The sequence below is a fragment of the Lampris incognitus genome, chromosome 2, assembly GCF_029633865.1.
Source record: "Lampris incognitus isolate fLamInc1 chromosome 2, fLamInc1.hap2, whole genome shotgun sequence".
Classification (NCBI taxonomy): domain Eukaryota; kingdom Metazoa; phylum Chordata; class Actinopteri; order Lampriformes; family Lampridae; genus Lampris; species Lampris incognitus.
Window position 1 is genome coordinate 16,959,714 of NC_079212.1, and position 17,908 is coordinate 16,977,621.

At 42.0% G+C, this 17,908-nt stretch overlaps 1 protein-coding gene across 1 annotated transcript in view; it reads left to right on the forward strand.

Moving 5' to 3' along the window:
* Positions 1–17,509, forward strand: part of taf4a (TAF4A RNA polymerase II, TATA box binding protein (TBP)-associated factor) — a 42,452-nt gene extending 24,943 nt beyond the window's left edge. The window contains exons 11-16 of the mRNA XM_056274037.1: positions 14,494–14,663; positions 14,853–14,983; positions 15,118–15,243; positions 15,349–15,405; positions 15,514–15,633; positions 15,758–17,509. Of these exons, the coding sequence (XP_056130012.1) occupies positions 14,494–14,663; positions 14,853–14,983; positions 15,118–15,243; positions 15,349–15,405; positions 15,514–15,633; positions 15,758–15,925 (772 nt within the window). The 3' untranslated portion in view covers positions 15,926–17,509. The remainder of the gene's footprint in view (positions 1–14,493; positions 14,664–14,852; positions 14,984–15,117; positions 15,244–15,348; positions 15,406–15,513; positions 15,634–15,757) is intronic.
* Positions 17,510–17,908: the final 399 nt, after the last annotated feature.

Consider the following 17,908-nt stretch of genomic DNA (forward strand, 5'->3'; position numbering starts at 1 on the left):
CTGCACAGAGTCAGGTATTGTGCAGAATGTGCCTTGCTACCGTAGCTACAACACAGGGCAACACTACAAACCTGTTCCAGCCTTTAGGAAAGCATCACAAGGCCATGTGTAACAATTGCATGGCTCAAAACCTGACCACCAGTGTGTCAAGCAGGCTGAATACCACCCGGCAGGGATCATTGACCGAAATGTTCAAGAGTGTATCTTGATATGAATGAGATTCAAAACGGCACCGCGAAGTTACTCAGGCGATAGCGGAGTTCATAGGGAAAGATATGATGCCCCTCAACACGGTGACCAAGGCCGGGTTTACGGCTTTGGTAAAGACACTTGATAAACCGTACAGCATGCCATCCTGCACATATTTTAGCCGGGTTGCCATACCGGAGCTATATAAAACATGCAGGCAAAGAGTCGCAGTGGAGCTTAAAAGAGTGGAGTTTTTCACTACTACCACGGACATGTGGTCAAGCTGTACAGCGGGCCCTTATCAGAGTCTGACCGTGCATTTCATCAATGAAGAATTCGACCTGAAAGCTTGCTGTCTTCAGACTGCTTTACTTCCTGCATGACCACACTGGGGAGAACATTGCAGTCAGCCTGAAAGAGGGCTTAGCCAACTGGGACCTCGATGAAAAAGAAAACATGTCTGCCTAACAACAGACAATGCATTGAACATGGTGAAGGCAGCGCAGCTTAACGAGTGGATCAGGCTCCAGCGTTTTGGCCACCAATTATATCTTGCCATTGGTAAGTTTTATTCAGCATTTTTGTGTGTTTGTGTGAGAGAGATGGAGAGACAGTAAGAAGAGAACATTAAGATTAAGAATAGAATGGCTGAATGAAAGATTAATTTTGTTTTCTAATGTAGGTGTGTGTGTGTTTGTGGGCGCGCATGCGTGCGTGATAGCCTAGTAACACACAACTTAAATTGTATAAAGTACACTAAATTATTTTTTTCATTTCTTTCAGAAAATGCAATGAAAGGTGACAGAGTGTCAAGAGCAACAGGGCTGTGCAAGAAGCTGATGGGGCACTTCCACAGTTGGAAGAAGGCAGCAGTGACTGAGGCACAGAGGGAGCTCAATCTTCCTGAGCACACCCTCATAACTGAGTGCCCAACAAGATGGGGATCCAAAGAAATGGTGATTGCAAGAGGTTTGGAACAGACCAAGGCCATATCCCAGGTATTGTGAGGCAATCGAAATGCGCGCCCCTTTGTCCCGACCTGGCAGGATATTGATGTATTAAGAGTCCATTCACAAGGTGCTATATATCCTCTCCAGGAATTTATTGATGTTCTTCTGGAGAACAGTATGCCAGCGTCTCCTACCTCAAGCCAGTTCTCTATGCTGAGGCGCATAGTGCGTAAAAGTCACCAACATTCTGTTGACTCAATAATTGCAGAGTTGCAAACTTCCTCTGGCATTAACATCAGCACAAAAATGGTGCGGTGGGAACTTCATGGAATGGGTTTCCATGGCCAAGCAGCTGCATGCAAGCCTTACATCACCAAGCACAATGCCAAGTGTCGGATGGAGTGGTGTAAAGCACGCTGCCACTGGACTCTGGAGCAGTGGAAACGTGTTCTGTGGAGTGACAAATTATGCTTCTCTGTCTGGCAGTCTGATGGACGAGTCTGGGTTTGGCAGATGCCAGGAGAACGTTACCTGCCTGACTGCATTGTGCCAACTGTAAAGTTTGGTGGAGGAGAGATAATGGTATGGGTTTTTTTTTTCAGGGGTTGGGCTAGGCCCCTTAGTTCCAGTGAAGGGAAATCTTAGTGCTTCAGCATACCAAGACATTTTGGACAATTCTATGCTTCCAACTCTGTGGGAACAGTTTGGGGAGGGCCCTTGTCTGTTCCAGCATGACTGTGCCCCAGTGCACAAAACAAGGTCCATTAAGACATGCTTGGGTGAGTTTGCTGTGGAAGAACTTGACTGGCCGGCACAGAGCCCTGACCTTAACTCCATTGAACACCTTTGGGATAAACTAGAACGGAGATTGTGAGCCAGGTCTTCTTGTCCAACATCAGTGCCTGACCTCACAAATGCTGTTCTAGATGAATGGATGAAAATTCCCACAGACTCACTCCAAAATCTTGTGGAAAGCCTTCCCAGAAGAGTGGAAGCTGTTATAACTGCAAAGAGGGGACCAACTCCATATTAATGCCTATGGATTTAGAATGGGATGTCATAAAGGCTCCTGTAGGTGTAATGGTCAGGTGTCCCAATACTTTTGTCCATATTTTGTGTGTGTGTGTGTGTGTGTGTGTGTGTGTGTGTGTGTGTGTGTGTGTGTGTGTGTGTGTGTGTGTGAGTGTGTGAGAGTGTGTTTGTGTGCATACACACCAAAATTGTGTAACTCGTGGAAATAGGTACCACACAGGACACAATCGCTACTTTTGGGGTTCTTTATTTTTTTGTGTTATCACTCTAAATTGAATCGAATAATTAAGTTCCATCTTTATGGTTTAGGCAGAAAGATTTAATGAAAAACAAATACAAAAAAAACTCCAAAACAACTCAAAATATGGACAAAAGTATTGGGACACCTGGCAATTACACCTGAATAATCCACTTTATTTTGTCGTTTTATTCTTGCAACAAATTGTACTGTTACAAAAAATTTGTTCTCTACATTTAACCCATCCTATTGTATAAGAGCAGTGGGCAGCTGCAACACTCAGGGACCAACTCCATTTCTTCTTTCCATTGCCTTGGTCAGGGGCAGTATTAACCCTAACATGCATGTCTTTTTGATGAAGAAAAGGCAAAGAAGTCTCTCGGCAGTTTTTTCAAGACCAGTGTGGCATCTCCTGCTTTGCCTATACAACTTTAAGATTTCGTAGAGACTGAGTTGAATCATGACCCCTGCCATTGATGGAGAAGAAGATCCCCTGGCCTGGTGGAAACTGCACAAGATCAACTTTCCACGACTGAGCAAGTTGGCCCGCAAGTATCCTTGTGTACCAGCCACAAGTTCCACCTCGGAACGTCTGTTTCGCACTGGAGGGAATGTAGTAACTTGTACTTGTTCACCCTTAAAACCAGCAAAAGTCGATAAGTTGGTTTTCCTGGCAAAATTTTTTTTTTTTTTACTGAGAACTATACAGTAGGATATCATAGTGGCTACCAGAGCCATACTCCTTGTTCACTTTAGTCTGTGTGGTTTGTTACAATTACTGGCTGGCGATCAGTAGGGTTAATATTTATATTAATGTTCACAGTGTTTCTTTTTCTTTTCAGATTTTGTTAAAAAGTGCAATCCATATGTTTACATATTACATGTTCATTACAACGACTTTGAGTTGTCTAAATATTTTTAGTGGTAGAGCCACAGATTTTTTTTTCTTTTTTCTTTTTATGCACTTCAGTTTGTGTGATTTGTAAGTTACTGACTGGAGATCAGTAAGATTTGTATTTATTTTTCATATTAATGTTCACACCAGGCCTGTTGTTCTGTAGTGCTTTGTTGTTCCTTTCTGATTTTATGAAAAAGTTGAGTCATGATAATTACATTACCTGTTTACAAGGCTTGAAGTTAAATCAGTCAATATTCTGCGATTGAAGGTTTTTCTTTTTACAATTCAGTAGTTAAATAAAGATATGTTATACATATCAATTCATCTCATTTTATCATAATACGTAGCACTGGCCTACAGGAAAGAGCAGTTTATATGTTGAGTGTATTCAATGTTGTGTTGGTCATATTATAGAATGAGTTATTGCTTGTGTTTAATGAATAATACAGAATATAAGGAACTTTAGAAAAAATTGCATACTAAATTGCAATCACAATATTGGTCTAAAAAAAAAAGTCGCAATTAGATTATTTTCCCAAATCATTCAGCCCTAGTGGCCACTGGCCTGGAGATGGGTGTAGACTGATGAGTGTAGACTGTGGAGTCCTGGCCTGACGTGGTAGCTCTTCTGTGTTGTGCCATCCTCTTGGCCAGTGTCTGTTTGGTTTCCCCAATGTACAAGTCACAGCAATCCTCCTGGCACTTAACAGTATACACTATTGCTGTTTGTGTTGGGGGATCCAATCCTTGGGGTGGACCAATTTCTGGTGCCGTGTGTTTTGGAGTTTGAAAGCAACTAAGATGCAGTGTTTGGAAAATATGTCTCAACTGTTCCGACACTCCCGCCACATACGGAATCACCACTGGTTTGCACTTAGACAGCTATTGTCCTTCTCCTCTCTTTGATCGGCTGGTGCACTGTTTGGATGTCTTCCTGGCTTTGACAAACGCCCAGTTAGGATAAACACTTTTTTTTTTTGGAAATATATTTTATTGATTTTCAAATGTTTTATCCCACAAGAATTACAAAACATGTATAATGTCAAATCAGCTACTCATCCCCAGAAACAAAGTATTATTCATCACATGTATTAACAAATTGAAAACCCCATTCCCAGCACTGCCAACCCACCCAACCACCCACTCATAGGATCACAGGTTACAGAATACATTTAGGTAAAGAAGGGAAAACATAAGATAATCAAATAATTGTATTAATTATTCAAACAAAAAGAAAAGATGAAGAAAAAAAAGACAAAACAACAAAAAAAAAAAAAACGGGAGGGGGGGAAAGCTCATTACTGTAATAGGCCATTTTGGCGTCTACCTACTCTTTCAAGGGGTTCCTGTAGAGAGTAATAGAAACCCAGAAAGGGCCTCCATATTTTAGCAAAAGTTCCAGATGACCCTTAGAATGTGTATTTAATTTTCTCTAAATTTGAGAAATGCATAACATCTTTGACCCAATGTGAAAAGGATGGAGGAGTGTGTTGTTTCCATTTTAAGAGGATCAAACGTCTCGCAAGCAATGTGGTGAAAGCTATGATCACATGGGCTTTATATGGTAAAAGAGCATGAGATTGCTGTGATGTTAAACCAAAGAGAGCACAGATAGGGTCCGGGTCAAATTGGATTTCAAATGTCCGGCTAAAGGCTTTGAAAATTCTTATCCAAAAGGTGGAGAGATTCGGGCACAGCCCAAATTGTGCTGGCATGATGAGAACTTTAATTGTGCCGTCTGCCTTTCCTGCAATTGGTTTGTCTTCAAACCAGTGATTTATTTTCTGAATATTGCATGCCTAATAATAAAAAAGGAAATTAGGCAAAGCCAGGCCTCCTGAGCGCTTTGGTCTTTGGAGATGGGTTTTGCTGATTCAGCCAGACTTATTCGCCCATATGAATGAGATGATACTTTTATCAAGGGTTTTAAAAAATTTTTTTTTTAATTAGGATGGGGATGTTTTGGAAGAGATATAAAAACTTTGGTAATACTATCATTTTAATTAAGTTGATGTGCCCTGTTAATGATAATGGTAAAGAGGACCAGCGATTCATATCCTGTTTACACATATTAAAAAGAGCAGTGATTTTTTTTTTGTAAAAGTAGCTGGAAAGGAGCGAGTGACCTCAATCCCCAAGTGTTTAAAATCATCTTGGACCCTTTTAAAGGGGAAAAGGCTAGGAGGAAGTGCATCTGCTTCAGCGTTTAAAGGGAAGAGTTCACTTTTTTGCAAATTTATCTTATACCCTGAGATTTTTCCAAATTGATTGAGGATGTCTAGAATGCAGGGGAGTGATAAAGCTGGATCAGAGACATACAGAAGCAGATCATCAGCATAGAGAGAAACTTTAAACTCTAGCCCACCTCGGTGTATGCCTTTAAAGTCCTTACAGTGTTGCAGTGCTATTGCTAGGGACTCAATTGCTAATGTGAACAATAGGGGGGATGAGTGGACACCCTTATCTTGTCCCCCTTCCAAGGGGAAAGTAATCAGACTGAGTGTTATTAGAGATTACAGCTGCAAGGGGAGAGGAATAAAGCAATTTGATCCAGGCAATGTATTCGTCTTTAAAGCCACATTTTTGGAGGGTGAAAAATAGATATTTCCACTCGACCTGGTCAAAGGCCTTCTCAGCATCAAGTGAAATCACGACTTCTGGGCATTTTGACCAGTCCAAGTGGACAACATTGAATAGTTTTCTTAGATTTGAGTAAGAGTGCCGGCCTTGAATAAATCCTGTTTGATTGGGTGAAACGATATTTGGAATCACACTCTCTAGGCGCTTAGCTAAGACCTTGGACAGTACCTTAAAATCTATGTCTGTGAATGTTCTCATTCATCCAGATCATGGTTATCCAAAGGAGTTGAATCAAGTGCAACTGGACTTGGTATATATCCGTGAAGACGTTTCGCCTCTCATCCAAGAGGTTTCCATCCAAGGAAGCCTCTTGGATGAGAGGCAAAACGTCTTCACGGATATATACCAAGTCCAGCTGCACTTGATTCAACTCCTTTGGACACCTTAAAATCTACATTTAGCAAAGAAATAAGACGATATGATGCACATAATGATGGATCTTTAGCTTTCTTTGCCTGTAGAGATATAGAGGCCTGTCTGAAAGTCATAGGAAGAATGCCTGAGGAGAGTGCCTCTATAAACATAGCTTGAAGAATTGGTGCCAATTGGAGGGAAAACGTTTTATAAAATTCAACCATAAACCCATCAGGACCGGGCGACTTGTTTTTTGTTTTTTTATAGATTTAATGGCTGTATTTATTTCAGAGATCGACATGTCCGCACTCATATTGGTATTTTGTTCTTCTGATACAGTGTCAATAGTCAAATTTTCAAAGAAGGCATGTAGGGGAGCAAGGTCATCACTACATTCTGATGCATAAAGGCTAGAGTAAAATTGCAAAAAAGCTTTGTTTATGTCATCATGATCTGTCAGCATCTCTCCTGTAAATGTGACTGAATCTTTGTGATTGAGCAGGTAGCAGCTGCTTGACGGGCTTGCAAAGCCAATAATCTATTCACTATATCTCCAAATTCATAGACGTTGTGTCTGGATTTCAAAATGAGATGTGTTGCATCAGTGGATAAAAGATTAAATTCAGTTTGCAGTTTCAAGCGTTCCTTATATACAGTGCATCCAGAAAGTATTCACACCCCTTCACTTTCCCCACATTTTGTTATGTTACAGCCTTATTCCAAAATGGATTAAATTCCTTTTTTCTCATCAATCTACATACAATACCCAATAATGACAAAGTGAAAAAGGTTTTGTAGATTTTTTTGCAAATTTATTAAAAATAAAAAACTGAAATATTGCATGTACATAAGTATTCACACCCTTTACTCAGTACTTGGCTGTGGCACCCTTGGCAGCGATTACAGCCTCAAGTCTTCTTGGGTACGAAGCTACAAGCTTGGCACACCTATATTTGGGGTATGTCTCCTATTCTTCTCTGCAGATCCTCTCAAGCTCTGTAAGGTTGGATGGGGATCATCACTGCACAGCTATTTTCAGGTCTTTCCAGAGATGTTCAATGGGGTTCAAGTCTGGGCTCTGGCTGGGCCACTCAAGGAAATTCACAGACTTGTCCCAAAGCCACTCCTTCGTTGTCTTGGCTGTGTGCTTAGGGTCATTGTCGTGTTGAAAGGTAACCCTTCACCCCAGTCTGAGGTCCTGAGCTCTCTGGAGCAGGTGTACATCAAGGATCTCTCTGTACTTTGCGCCATTCATCTTTCCCTCGATCCTGACTAGTCTCCCAGTTCCTGCCGCTGAAAACATCCCCACAGCATGATGCTGCTACCACCATGCTTCACTATAGGGATGGTATTAGCAAGGTGATGAGAGGTGCCTGGTTTCCTCCAGACGTGACGTTTTGCATTCAGGCCAAAGAGTTCAGTCTTGGTTTCATCAGACCAGATAATCGTTTCTCATGGTCTGAGAGTCCTTTAGGTGCTTTCTGGCAAACTCCAAGCGGGCTGTCATGTGCCTTTTACTGAGCAGAGGCTTCTGTCTGGCCACTCTACCATCAAGGCCTGATTGGTGGAGTGCTGCAGAGATGGTTGTCCTTCTGGAAGGTTCTCCCATCTCCACAGAGGAACGCTGGAGCTCTGTCAGAGTGAACATCGGGTTCTTGGTCACCTCCCTGACCAAGGCCCTTCTCCCCAGATTGCTCAGTTTGGCTGGGCGGCCAGCTCTAGGAAGAGTTCTGGTGGATCCAAACTTCTTCCATTTACGAATGGTGGAGACCACTGTGCTCTTCGGGACCTTCAAAGCTGTAAAAAAATGTTGTACCCTTCCCCAGATCTGTGCCTCGATACAATCCTGTCTCGGCGGTCCACAGACAATTCCTTTGACTTCATGGCTTGGTTTCTGCTCTGACATGCACTGTCAACAGTGGGACCTTATATAGACAGGTGTGTGCCTTTCCAAATAATTTCCGATCAATTGAATTTACTACAGGTGGACTCCAATCAAGATGTAGAAACATCTCAAGGATGATCAGTGGAAACAGGATGAACCTGAGCTCAATTTTGAGTGTCATAGCAAAGGGTGTGAATACTTATGTACATGCAATATTTCAGTTTTTTATTTTTAATAAATTTGCAAAAATTTCTACAAAACCTTTTTCTCTTTGTCATTGTGGGGTGTTGTGTGTAGATTGATGGGGGGGAAAAAGGAATTTAATCCATTTTGGAATAAGGCTGTAACATAACAAAATGTGGTGAAAGTGAAGGGGTGTGAATACTTTCCGGATGCACTGTAGATCTGGGGTCAGGGATTGAGCATAGTTTGAGTCAATATTCAGAATTTGTTGAGAAATCTCATTTAATTTTGAGGGTTTTTTTTCTTTTTTTAATTGTAGAAGAAGAAGCTATGATTTGCCCTCGGAGGTACACTTTAAGAGTCTCCCATAGTGTGGCTTGTGAGATCTCTGGGGAAGTGTTTATCTCTAGGAAACATTGTATTTGGGCTGAAATGAAGTCCACAAATTTGTCATCTGATAATAGAAGAGGGTTAAGTCTCCAGAGTCTATTTGGGGGAGGACAATTTGGAAGATCCAAATCAAATATGATGGCACTATAATCAGATATAATAATACTATTATATGAGCAAGTTTTATCCTTAGGCAGCAGTCTGTTATCAAGTAGGAAATAGTCTATGTGGGTATAGGTATGGTGCACGTTAGGAAAAAAAGGAATAAGCTCTGGTGTGGGGAAACTTAAGCCTCCAAATATCTGAAAGACACATTGATTCATAAAGTCACTCACAACTCCAGCTGACCTAGAGAGATTCTGGGGAGTGTTTGATGACCTATCTAAGGTTACATCTAGCACAAGATTGAAATCACCTGCTACTATGAGAAATCCACTGTGGAGCTTAGGTATTGTCAAAAATAATTTCTCAAAAAAATTACTGTCATTGCAGTTAGGGGCATATAAGTTCACTAAAATAACAGGACTGGCAAAGAGTTGCCCTACAACAATAATATATCGCCCGTTTGGATCACTAATTACCTCTGGAATGAAAAGAAATGTTTTTGTTTATTAATATGGCTGCCCCTCTGGCTTTTGCGTTAAGTTTGGAATGGTATACTTGACAAACCCAATTTTGATTAAGACCAGAAATATTGGCATTACAAAGATCTGTTTCTTGTAAAAATGCTACGTCTACCTTCAATTGCTGCAAATGAGACATAACTATTTGTCTTTTCACTGGGTTATTGACCCCTTTTACATTCCAGGATATGAACTTAGAAGGGTTATCAGTCGCCTTACTGGACTGACCTACCATGACAGTCTAAGAAAATAAAAAGGGAGAAGCAAACCACATTTGGTAGCCCAAAGGTGATGTCCTGTTTGAAAGAGCACATGAATGGGGAAAAGAAGGTAATAAGAAAGCAAAGGGGGGGGGGGGGGCAAAAAAAACGGGTGTGGGGGGGGGGGGTACTCAAATCCCATGTACCTGTAAACCTGTCGACCCTTTCCCTTTTACTGCTATCCACTTCAAGCTCTTGTCTTTATGGAAAATTGAGAAGAAAAAAGAAAAATGAATTTAAACTTGGTATCCCTCTACTTATGTATCTAAGCGATGATATAGTGAAAACGAACTTCCAACCATTGTCTCTATCGACAGTTCTGTATCTCAACAAGATAAAGAAAAATCATAATTAAAATAAAAATTAGACATTTAAACCTATAATCGGGAATTGCTGGTTATGACTAAGTCAAAGTAAGAGCCCGAAAACATTCAGTTAGACCGCTAGTTTTCTATTTAAAAAAATAAAGAAGCTCTGAGTAATAAAGTTGTGGACATTGGCAAAGAAGGTATTCCTAATGTTTGGCGCAACCTCCGAATATATGCAACAAACAATAGAGGGCAGCAACACACCATTGCGGCCTTCGGTCTGCCCAACCCAAAAAAGAAGAAACGAAAACGCAACGTCACGTCCGTTTCTGTTTACCCGGTCAGATTCACGTCAATGACATAACGAGGTGTTAGAAAAAATACAAAAAAAAAACAAACCTTGTGCTCCATGGCTATGCACAACAGTCAAGGCACACACTTAACACGACTTCACGAGTCAGACCGAGTTCATCAACTGAGCGTTAAACCAAATAAAAGGCTATTATGTATACGGCTAGTATTGCTAGCATGTCGGTAACCATTAGAGCTAATGGCTTAGCATTAGAGGCGTAGAGTTAGCAACCATTGAACAACTGAACAGCGTTATACAAACACACAGCCCATGACACACTGCTCACAACGCAGACCCCCGTAAACACACACATGGGAGATGTTCTTCAGTTTTCAAGTGTTGGTCAACTTAGTTAGCCAGCAATTTCATTCAGTCACCGGACAGTCCAACCAACTCAATCTCGGAAAATGTGACAACCCCGGAATATTTTCCCAAGTTATGGTTATTGAGGGGTATTATGTTGTTGATCGTCAGCTCTCCAAAAAAGCAGCTGCTTCAGCCGGAGTGTTGAACTCATGCCTGGTACCATCTGCTGTCACCCGGAGCTTAGCAGGGAAAAGTAGGCTAAAGCGGAGCCCCGCATTTCCCAGTTCGGTCTCGACAGGAGTGAAGACGGCTCTCTTTCTGGTTACCTCAGCACTATAATCCGGATAGATGTGGATCTCGGCGCCCCTGCGAAACAGAGGACCTTTCTCACGTGCAAGCTGCACTATTTGTTGCTCCATCTGGAAATGGTGTATACAGGCTATGAAGGGACGAGGTGCGCCGTCCTGTCTCCTCTGGATGGTTACCCTGTGCGCTCTGTCTACGGTTTTAGGGCGGGAGAAAACATCGGCACCAAATGTTTCTCTGAGACAGGATTCAATGAAACAAGTTGGTTGGGTGCCTTCAGCTCTCTCTGGTATGCCTGTTATACGAATATTGCACCTCCTGGACCTGTTATCGAGGTCGTCAATCTTCAGTTTCAGTCGTTCATTCTCCTTCACAAGACGACCAGGTGTAGATTCAAGCGCAGTTATTCCCCCTGGAAGTCATTCAATGACGTTTCAATGGCCTGAATTGTCTGATCGTGTCTGACAATAGCAGCATGGATGGATGAAATTTGTGCTGCCATGTTTGTGATAATTCGCTCCTCCATGCTGGAGAGTATATCAGCCAAAGTTACCGCTGTGTTGCTGCCGTCGTCATACCTGGATTCGCAGTTAGTCAGCTCAGAAGCCAACCCGCCATGTTGACTACCATTCCCCTCACGTTCTGCTTTTTTGTCTTAGGCTGTGGTCGTTTTGCCCATGTTGAACTTGATATAAAGGACGTAAAGTCAAAAGCCAGTCTTAGAAGCGGGTACCTCAATTTTTATATGGGTAAATAATGCAGCAGATATCAAATAAATGTCGAATGGTGACAGAGCTTTTCCGTCTTGCTGCCTACTCCGCCATTCGCCAAACCGGAAGTCCAGAATAACCACATGGCTTGTTTAATGTGGGATTTCTCCTCTTTCCCGGCCACTGTGTTGGTGGGGACGTTGTCAGCTCGGTGGTACAGCATCCTGATGACTCGTAGTTTGTTTGAGAGTCAAACCTTAAGTACTGGGGATACCTGCAGTCGGTTGAGACGGAAGAGGTCACTTAGATGAGTGATGAAAAATTTCTCTCAATAAACGTGTCCAGGTGAACTGATTCACCTTTCTGTGGTTCATCTAAAGGGGCTGTCTGTGAATGTTCTCATTCATGCAGGTCATGGTTATCCAAAGGAGTTGAATCAAATGCAACTGGACTTGGTATAGTCCAGTTGCATTTGATTCAACTCATTTGGATATCTAAAGGGGAATATACAATAGGCTAGGCAACTGCCTACAGTAAGCAGACCCAGAAGCTCCAGTGGCGCAATCGGTTAGCGCACGGTACTTATGAGCAGTTCTAGTCAGAGTAATATGTCTCCAGAAAACAGATATGTAGCCTACATAATGTTTTGGTTAAGTGCTTTATTGGCAAACAAAAGAAACACGCAAAATAAATTTACTGAACATAACAATGTGCTATTGTACAAATGTACAATGTACTCTTTATTTCTTAACAAAATTATATTATTTGATTTAATTATAAATTTTAAATTTTCAGACTAAGGCCATGTGCCCCTGGTACCCCGAGGAAATTGCTCTGGTAGACCACCGTAGTTTACCAGAGAAGGGAAAAATACAGAGGCACTGCCTACATATTTCTCCCTTCTCTGGTTTTCGGACTTCGGGCCACTTGTAGAATAATGAACAAGTCACACACGGTGTCAGTTCAGCAAGGAATGCGTCATTTCCTTCTAAACCACAGGACGATTCCGTATTTTCAATTCTGATTCCGTGGCAATATTAGCAAGCACGAAACTGTACAGACCGTGCACCCGCCAAGTGTGAAGTCAATTGGATGAACAGTTACCGAGGAAATCGAAGGACAGACAGACGGACAGATAGAGACTCCTTCCATTTTCGTTAGATTAGCCATTCTGAGGAATTTTGAAATGTATATAGTTAATATATTGTAGCGAATTCGGGGGGCAGTCCGGGACCGCCACAACCGGGACGCGAACCCGTGGCTCCTACACCGCAAGCGACAACGTTAACCAGTCGACTAAAGCCATTTAGTCGAGCGGTTAGCGATGTCTCCCGCGGTGCGGGCGATACGGGTTCGCGTCCCGGCCGCGGCAGTTCCTGTGGTTGTCTCCCGAATTCGCTACAATATCAAAGACTAACGAGCGCGCGTCCTACTAAGCGCCCGTCTCAGGTCATCTGTGAGTGAACACAATTTGCGACGCATAGCCCACGGCGGCAGTTGCACTGCAGCCATGAGAAAAACATTATTTTTAAAATGTAATCTTGAAAAATAAAAGATAATACCCGTTTTTTAAAAATTGTAATCGGTAATCTGTGTCTTTTTTTCCACCTGTAACTTTGATAATAATGGACTGCATTTATGTAGTGCTTTTCTAGTCTACCGACCACTCACAGCTCTTTACAATGTATGTGCCTCACATTCACCCATTAGCACACACATTCATTCGTATACTGATGCATTCATACACTGATGGCGGAGGCGGTCATGCAAGGCGCCAACCTGCTCATCAGGAGCAGTTAGGGTTCAGTGTCTTGCTCAAAGACACTTCGACACGTTCTCTGGAGGAGCCAGGAATCAAACCAGCGACCTTCTAATTACTAGACGACCCATTCTACCTCCTGAGCCATGCCACCCAACTGTGTTGGAATAGTTACTTTTTTTTATCCTGATTACTTAATACCTGTTACTATATTCCATTACTCCCCAAGCCTGTTTTCACGTTGTTGGGTTGGTCCGCTAAACATATTTTGCACGTGGGGACAATGTCAGGAAATTACAGGTCCATTCAAATTTCATTACACAACTTTTAATGAGTGCTCCATCAATCACCAGATCATCAGATGCATCTATTGCAAGAGATGGCAAACAAAATAGACATATAACTTTTTATTTGTTTTGTGTTACTGCAGGCTTCTTGTCATGCTTGACACCGTATTGAGGTGGAGTGATGTTTTGGTGTCTGTCTGATGTTTGTCTACTCTACAGAACAGAACTTTCACTCTGGTTGCGCTTGTATTTAATAAGCGGGCTTAAAAGCGAGCCTATGCTGTATTTTCCCTAATTAGTCACATTCATTATAATAGTGGCCTTTCATCTGAAGAAAGCTTACAAAAAATCAGCATAATACATTTGAAAAAGTATGTTGCCATTCTTTGCTGCAAATTTCAATAGTTGAGCCGCAAAAAGTGCAAAACACCATTTTAGCTCACATTATGGAGTGCCTGACCCCCCACCCCACCCCACCCCACCCCACCCCACCCCACAGTCCCAGCCGTCTATTATTTCCTCCCAGCTAGACATTGAATACACTAGTGGAATACCCTGATTTGACCAAATTGAGGAAAAAAATCCATTATTGGTAAGATTACCCATTACTTTTAAAACTTAACTTCACCTCTAAGCTTTTTAAATCAATCATGTATCCATTTTTTGTGATTTATTGTGCTGCATGTTTGACACGAGTGATTATTGTGTTTCTATATATTATGTTATTATTTTCCACTTGAACTAACAACCTTTAATTTTTTTCCCCCAATTATGATGAAGCTCATCAGCTTGTTTTGCTTTTTGCTCTTTTCCATTTATCCAGGGACGACGATGACATCAATGACGTGGCCTCCATGGCTGGAGTCAACTTATCAGAGGAGAGCGCTCGTATCCTAGCAACCAACTCTGAGCTTGTAGGCACAGTGACCCGATCCTGTAAAGATGAAGCCTTCCTCTCCACTTCTTCACTCACTCGAAGAACTTTAGAGATTGGTGAGAATCACACACACACACACACACACACACACACACACACACACACACACACACACACACACACACACACACACACACACACACACACACACACACTCCTTTAATAGGCAAGTACTCATCTTTAAAAGGAGGCAACTCTCATACCACGTTTGACTCTGCATGTCCACTGTCCCCTGTTGGTGACAGGTAAGAAGTTTGGTGTCAGCGAGCTGGCTCCAGAGGTAATCAACTACATTTCCCATGCTACCCAGCTACGACTACAGAACCTGTTAGAAAAAGTGTCAGAAGTTGCACAACAGAAAAACATAATCTTTAAGGTGAGAAAGCACGATTCAGTATTGGGCCAGACAGAGACATGTGGCCTTTCAGTTAATCACAGTATCCTCAATCTCGTTCTGACCCTCTCTTTCTGAACTCCCTCTACCTCTCCATTCATCCATCCATCCGACAGGAGGATGAGCGGTATGAGCAGGTCAGTGATGTGCGTGCTCAGCTAAAATTCTTTGAGCAGTTGGACCAGATGGAGAAACAGAGGAAAGAAGAGCAGGAGAGGGAGATCCTCATGAAAGCAGCCAAGGTAACAAACTCATAAGATGCAAACACCAGTCCATAATTTCATATGCTATTGGCCCCATCTAGTGGCCAACTTGAACTTATAAAACTTTCACCCATGTTGCTGTAGTCTCGGTCACGGCAGGAGGACCCTGAGCAGCTCCGACTTAAACAGAAGGCCAAAGAGGTGAGAGTATGCTTCCGAATGCATAGAATGAGTTATGTTAACTGTAATGTCAAGTGTGTGAGTGAGTAGGATCGACCTCAACCCTGTAATTGTTTGGCTCAATTCCAGATGCAGCAGCAGGAGCTGGCACAGATAAGGCAGAGAGAAGCCAACCTAACCGCACTGGCTGCCATCGGCCCTAGGAAAAAACGGAAAATGGATTCACCGTTCAGCGGTGCCAGTGTAGAGGTGCTGAACACATAACTCAGCCATCGCATAACTAGTTTGTTTTGAATTTGTTAAATAAAATAAATCGGGATGAAATGTAATTACAAAGTCCATAACTCTTCCCTTTCTCTCTTTTTCCCTCCAGGGCTCAGGATCTGGCCCCTCACAGTCAGCAAACTCCGGTGGAGGGGGCTCTCGACAGTTTACGAGGCACCGCATTACCAGGGTCAACCTCAGGGACCTGCTCTTCTGCCTGGAGAATGAAAGGGGGACCAGTCACTCGCACTTACTCTATAAAGGCTTCCTAAAATAGCACAAACACACAAATTGTATTGACCAGCTTCACTCAGTGGCATTGAGGAAGTAGTTTACCACCAACTCAGAGTCCCTTTCAGCTGATACTTATTTTAATCTGTTATCACTGAATGACAAAAGAGACCTCCATCTAAGGGGTTAAGAAAAGAGACATCTGGAAGACTGTGGAGCTACTGGCTTTGCCAACTTCCCTAAAGCACTGGCCTTTCACGTTTGCAATTTGCAATGCATTGAGATGGAGTGGAAAAGTGAAACTCTTGGTCCGCCTTTCAGTGTGCCCCCCCAGATTTTAACTACCCCAAATACACCACACCTCATACACTGCCCCCTGCTGTCTGGGAGCAACATGTCCTCAGCTGAATCAGCACCCAAAGGACTGGAATCGTCATCACTGTCATTGCGGTGACATCACTTGTCAAAACAGCAATGACACTTGTTTCTCTTAAGAACAACATTCAGGTTTAAGTGGTTGGTTTTACAGTACGGCAGTAATGTTATTGTAAGCGTGTTATCTAACAAGACACTGCGAAACACAAAGACAACCATGTTGATTTTAGGTTTTAGCAGATAGGATTTTCATTTTTCTTTTCTCTAGTATATTGTAGCACAATTGTAATGCCTGTGGATAGTTTTTTTTTGTGAGATTTAACAGTTCTGTTATATGCTGAGTTGCCTTCTTCCCAAAGTAAGCCATATGCATCACAGCTGTCTAACCTGGTGGTGTCTAAAGAATCTTGCTTCATCTCCCCGTCAGTTTCCTCTGGGTTTGTAGGGTGCGAGTTTTGCTGTTTTTTATTTTGTTTTTTTTTTAAGCGCTTTCTTTGTTTGACTTAATTTGGTTGGAAAATTTATTAATTATTATTTATGTCGTATTTGTTGGAAATGTTATGTCCAATCTTAGCACAAACATGTTTTTATTCCATGTCTCGGGCCACTGTAGCATTCTTACTGTAAGAGTTTCTGAAACACCTCTCACTCACCAGTAGATTAAGATGAAGGGATGGTTGACAACCTGTTTGGAGAAGAGACTATTTTTTGAACAAATTATTCACAATAATTGCAGTAATTTCAGAGTCATAATTTTGCAGAGTTGGATGTCCACATTTTGTGTATGACTCAAGTGAGGCCTAAATACAGAATATGGACTGTACTCTTGACAGCTTTCAGAATAAGTTTGTCAGATGGCACGCCCACTTTATATCTTTTTATATTTTGTGCACATACTAATTTTTTTCTTTATATCTTTTTATCATATTGTGAAAGAATGACTGTATATATTTTGGTTTGCTTTTTTTGTAGATTTGTCAGGTTGTAATTTCACATCAGGAAAGTTTGTCTTTTAAAGAATCCTGATTACTGCTTATCAATCAATATTGATACTCTTGCCAGATAGCCTGTTACAAATGTTAGTCTGGATTCTTGCTGATTTCTTTTATCGATAAAACATGCAAAGACCTGACAGAAATATATGTACCAATATCATGTAAATTTTGCACAGCCACTTGTCGATATGTAAATAGACTAATGAAAAGGTTTTTAATTGCTATTGTTTTATAGAGGATTGAGAGAGAATGATCTCCATTAAAAAAAGAGTTAAAAAAAACCTGTTATATCATCATTGGTCTAGTGATCTCTGCTCTTCGGAGGATGATGTGGTTTTGTTGGCTTCATCAGAACGTGACCTCCAGCACACACTGCGGTGGTTTGCAGCTGAGTGTGAAATGGCCAGGATGAGAATCAGCACCTCCAAGCCTGAGGCCGTGGTTCTCTCCCGGAAAATGGTGTATTGCGCCCTCCAGGTTGAGGATGAGTTGTTGCCTCAAGTGAAGGAGTTCAAGTATCTCAGGGTTTTGTTCACAAGTGAGGGTAGGATGGAGCGGGAGATTGACAGGCGGATTGGTGCAGCATCAGCAGTAACGCGAACGTTGTACCGGACCGTTGTGGTGAAGAGGGAGCTGAGCCGGAAGGCAAAGCTCTCAAT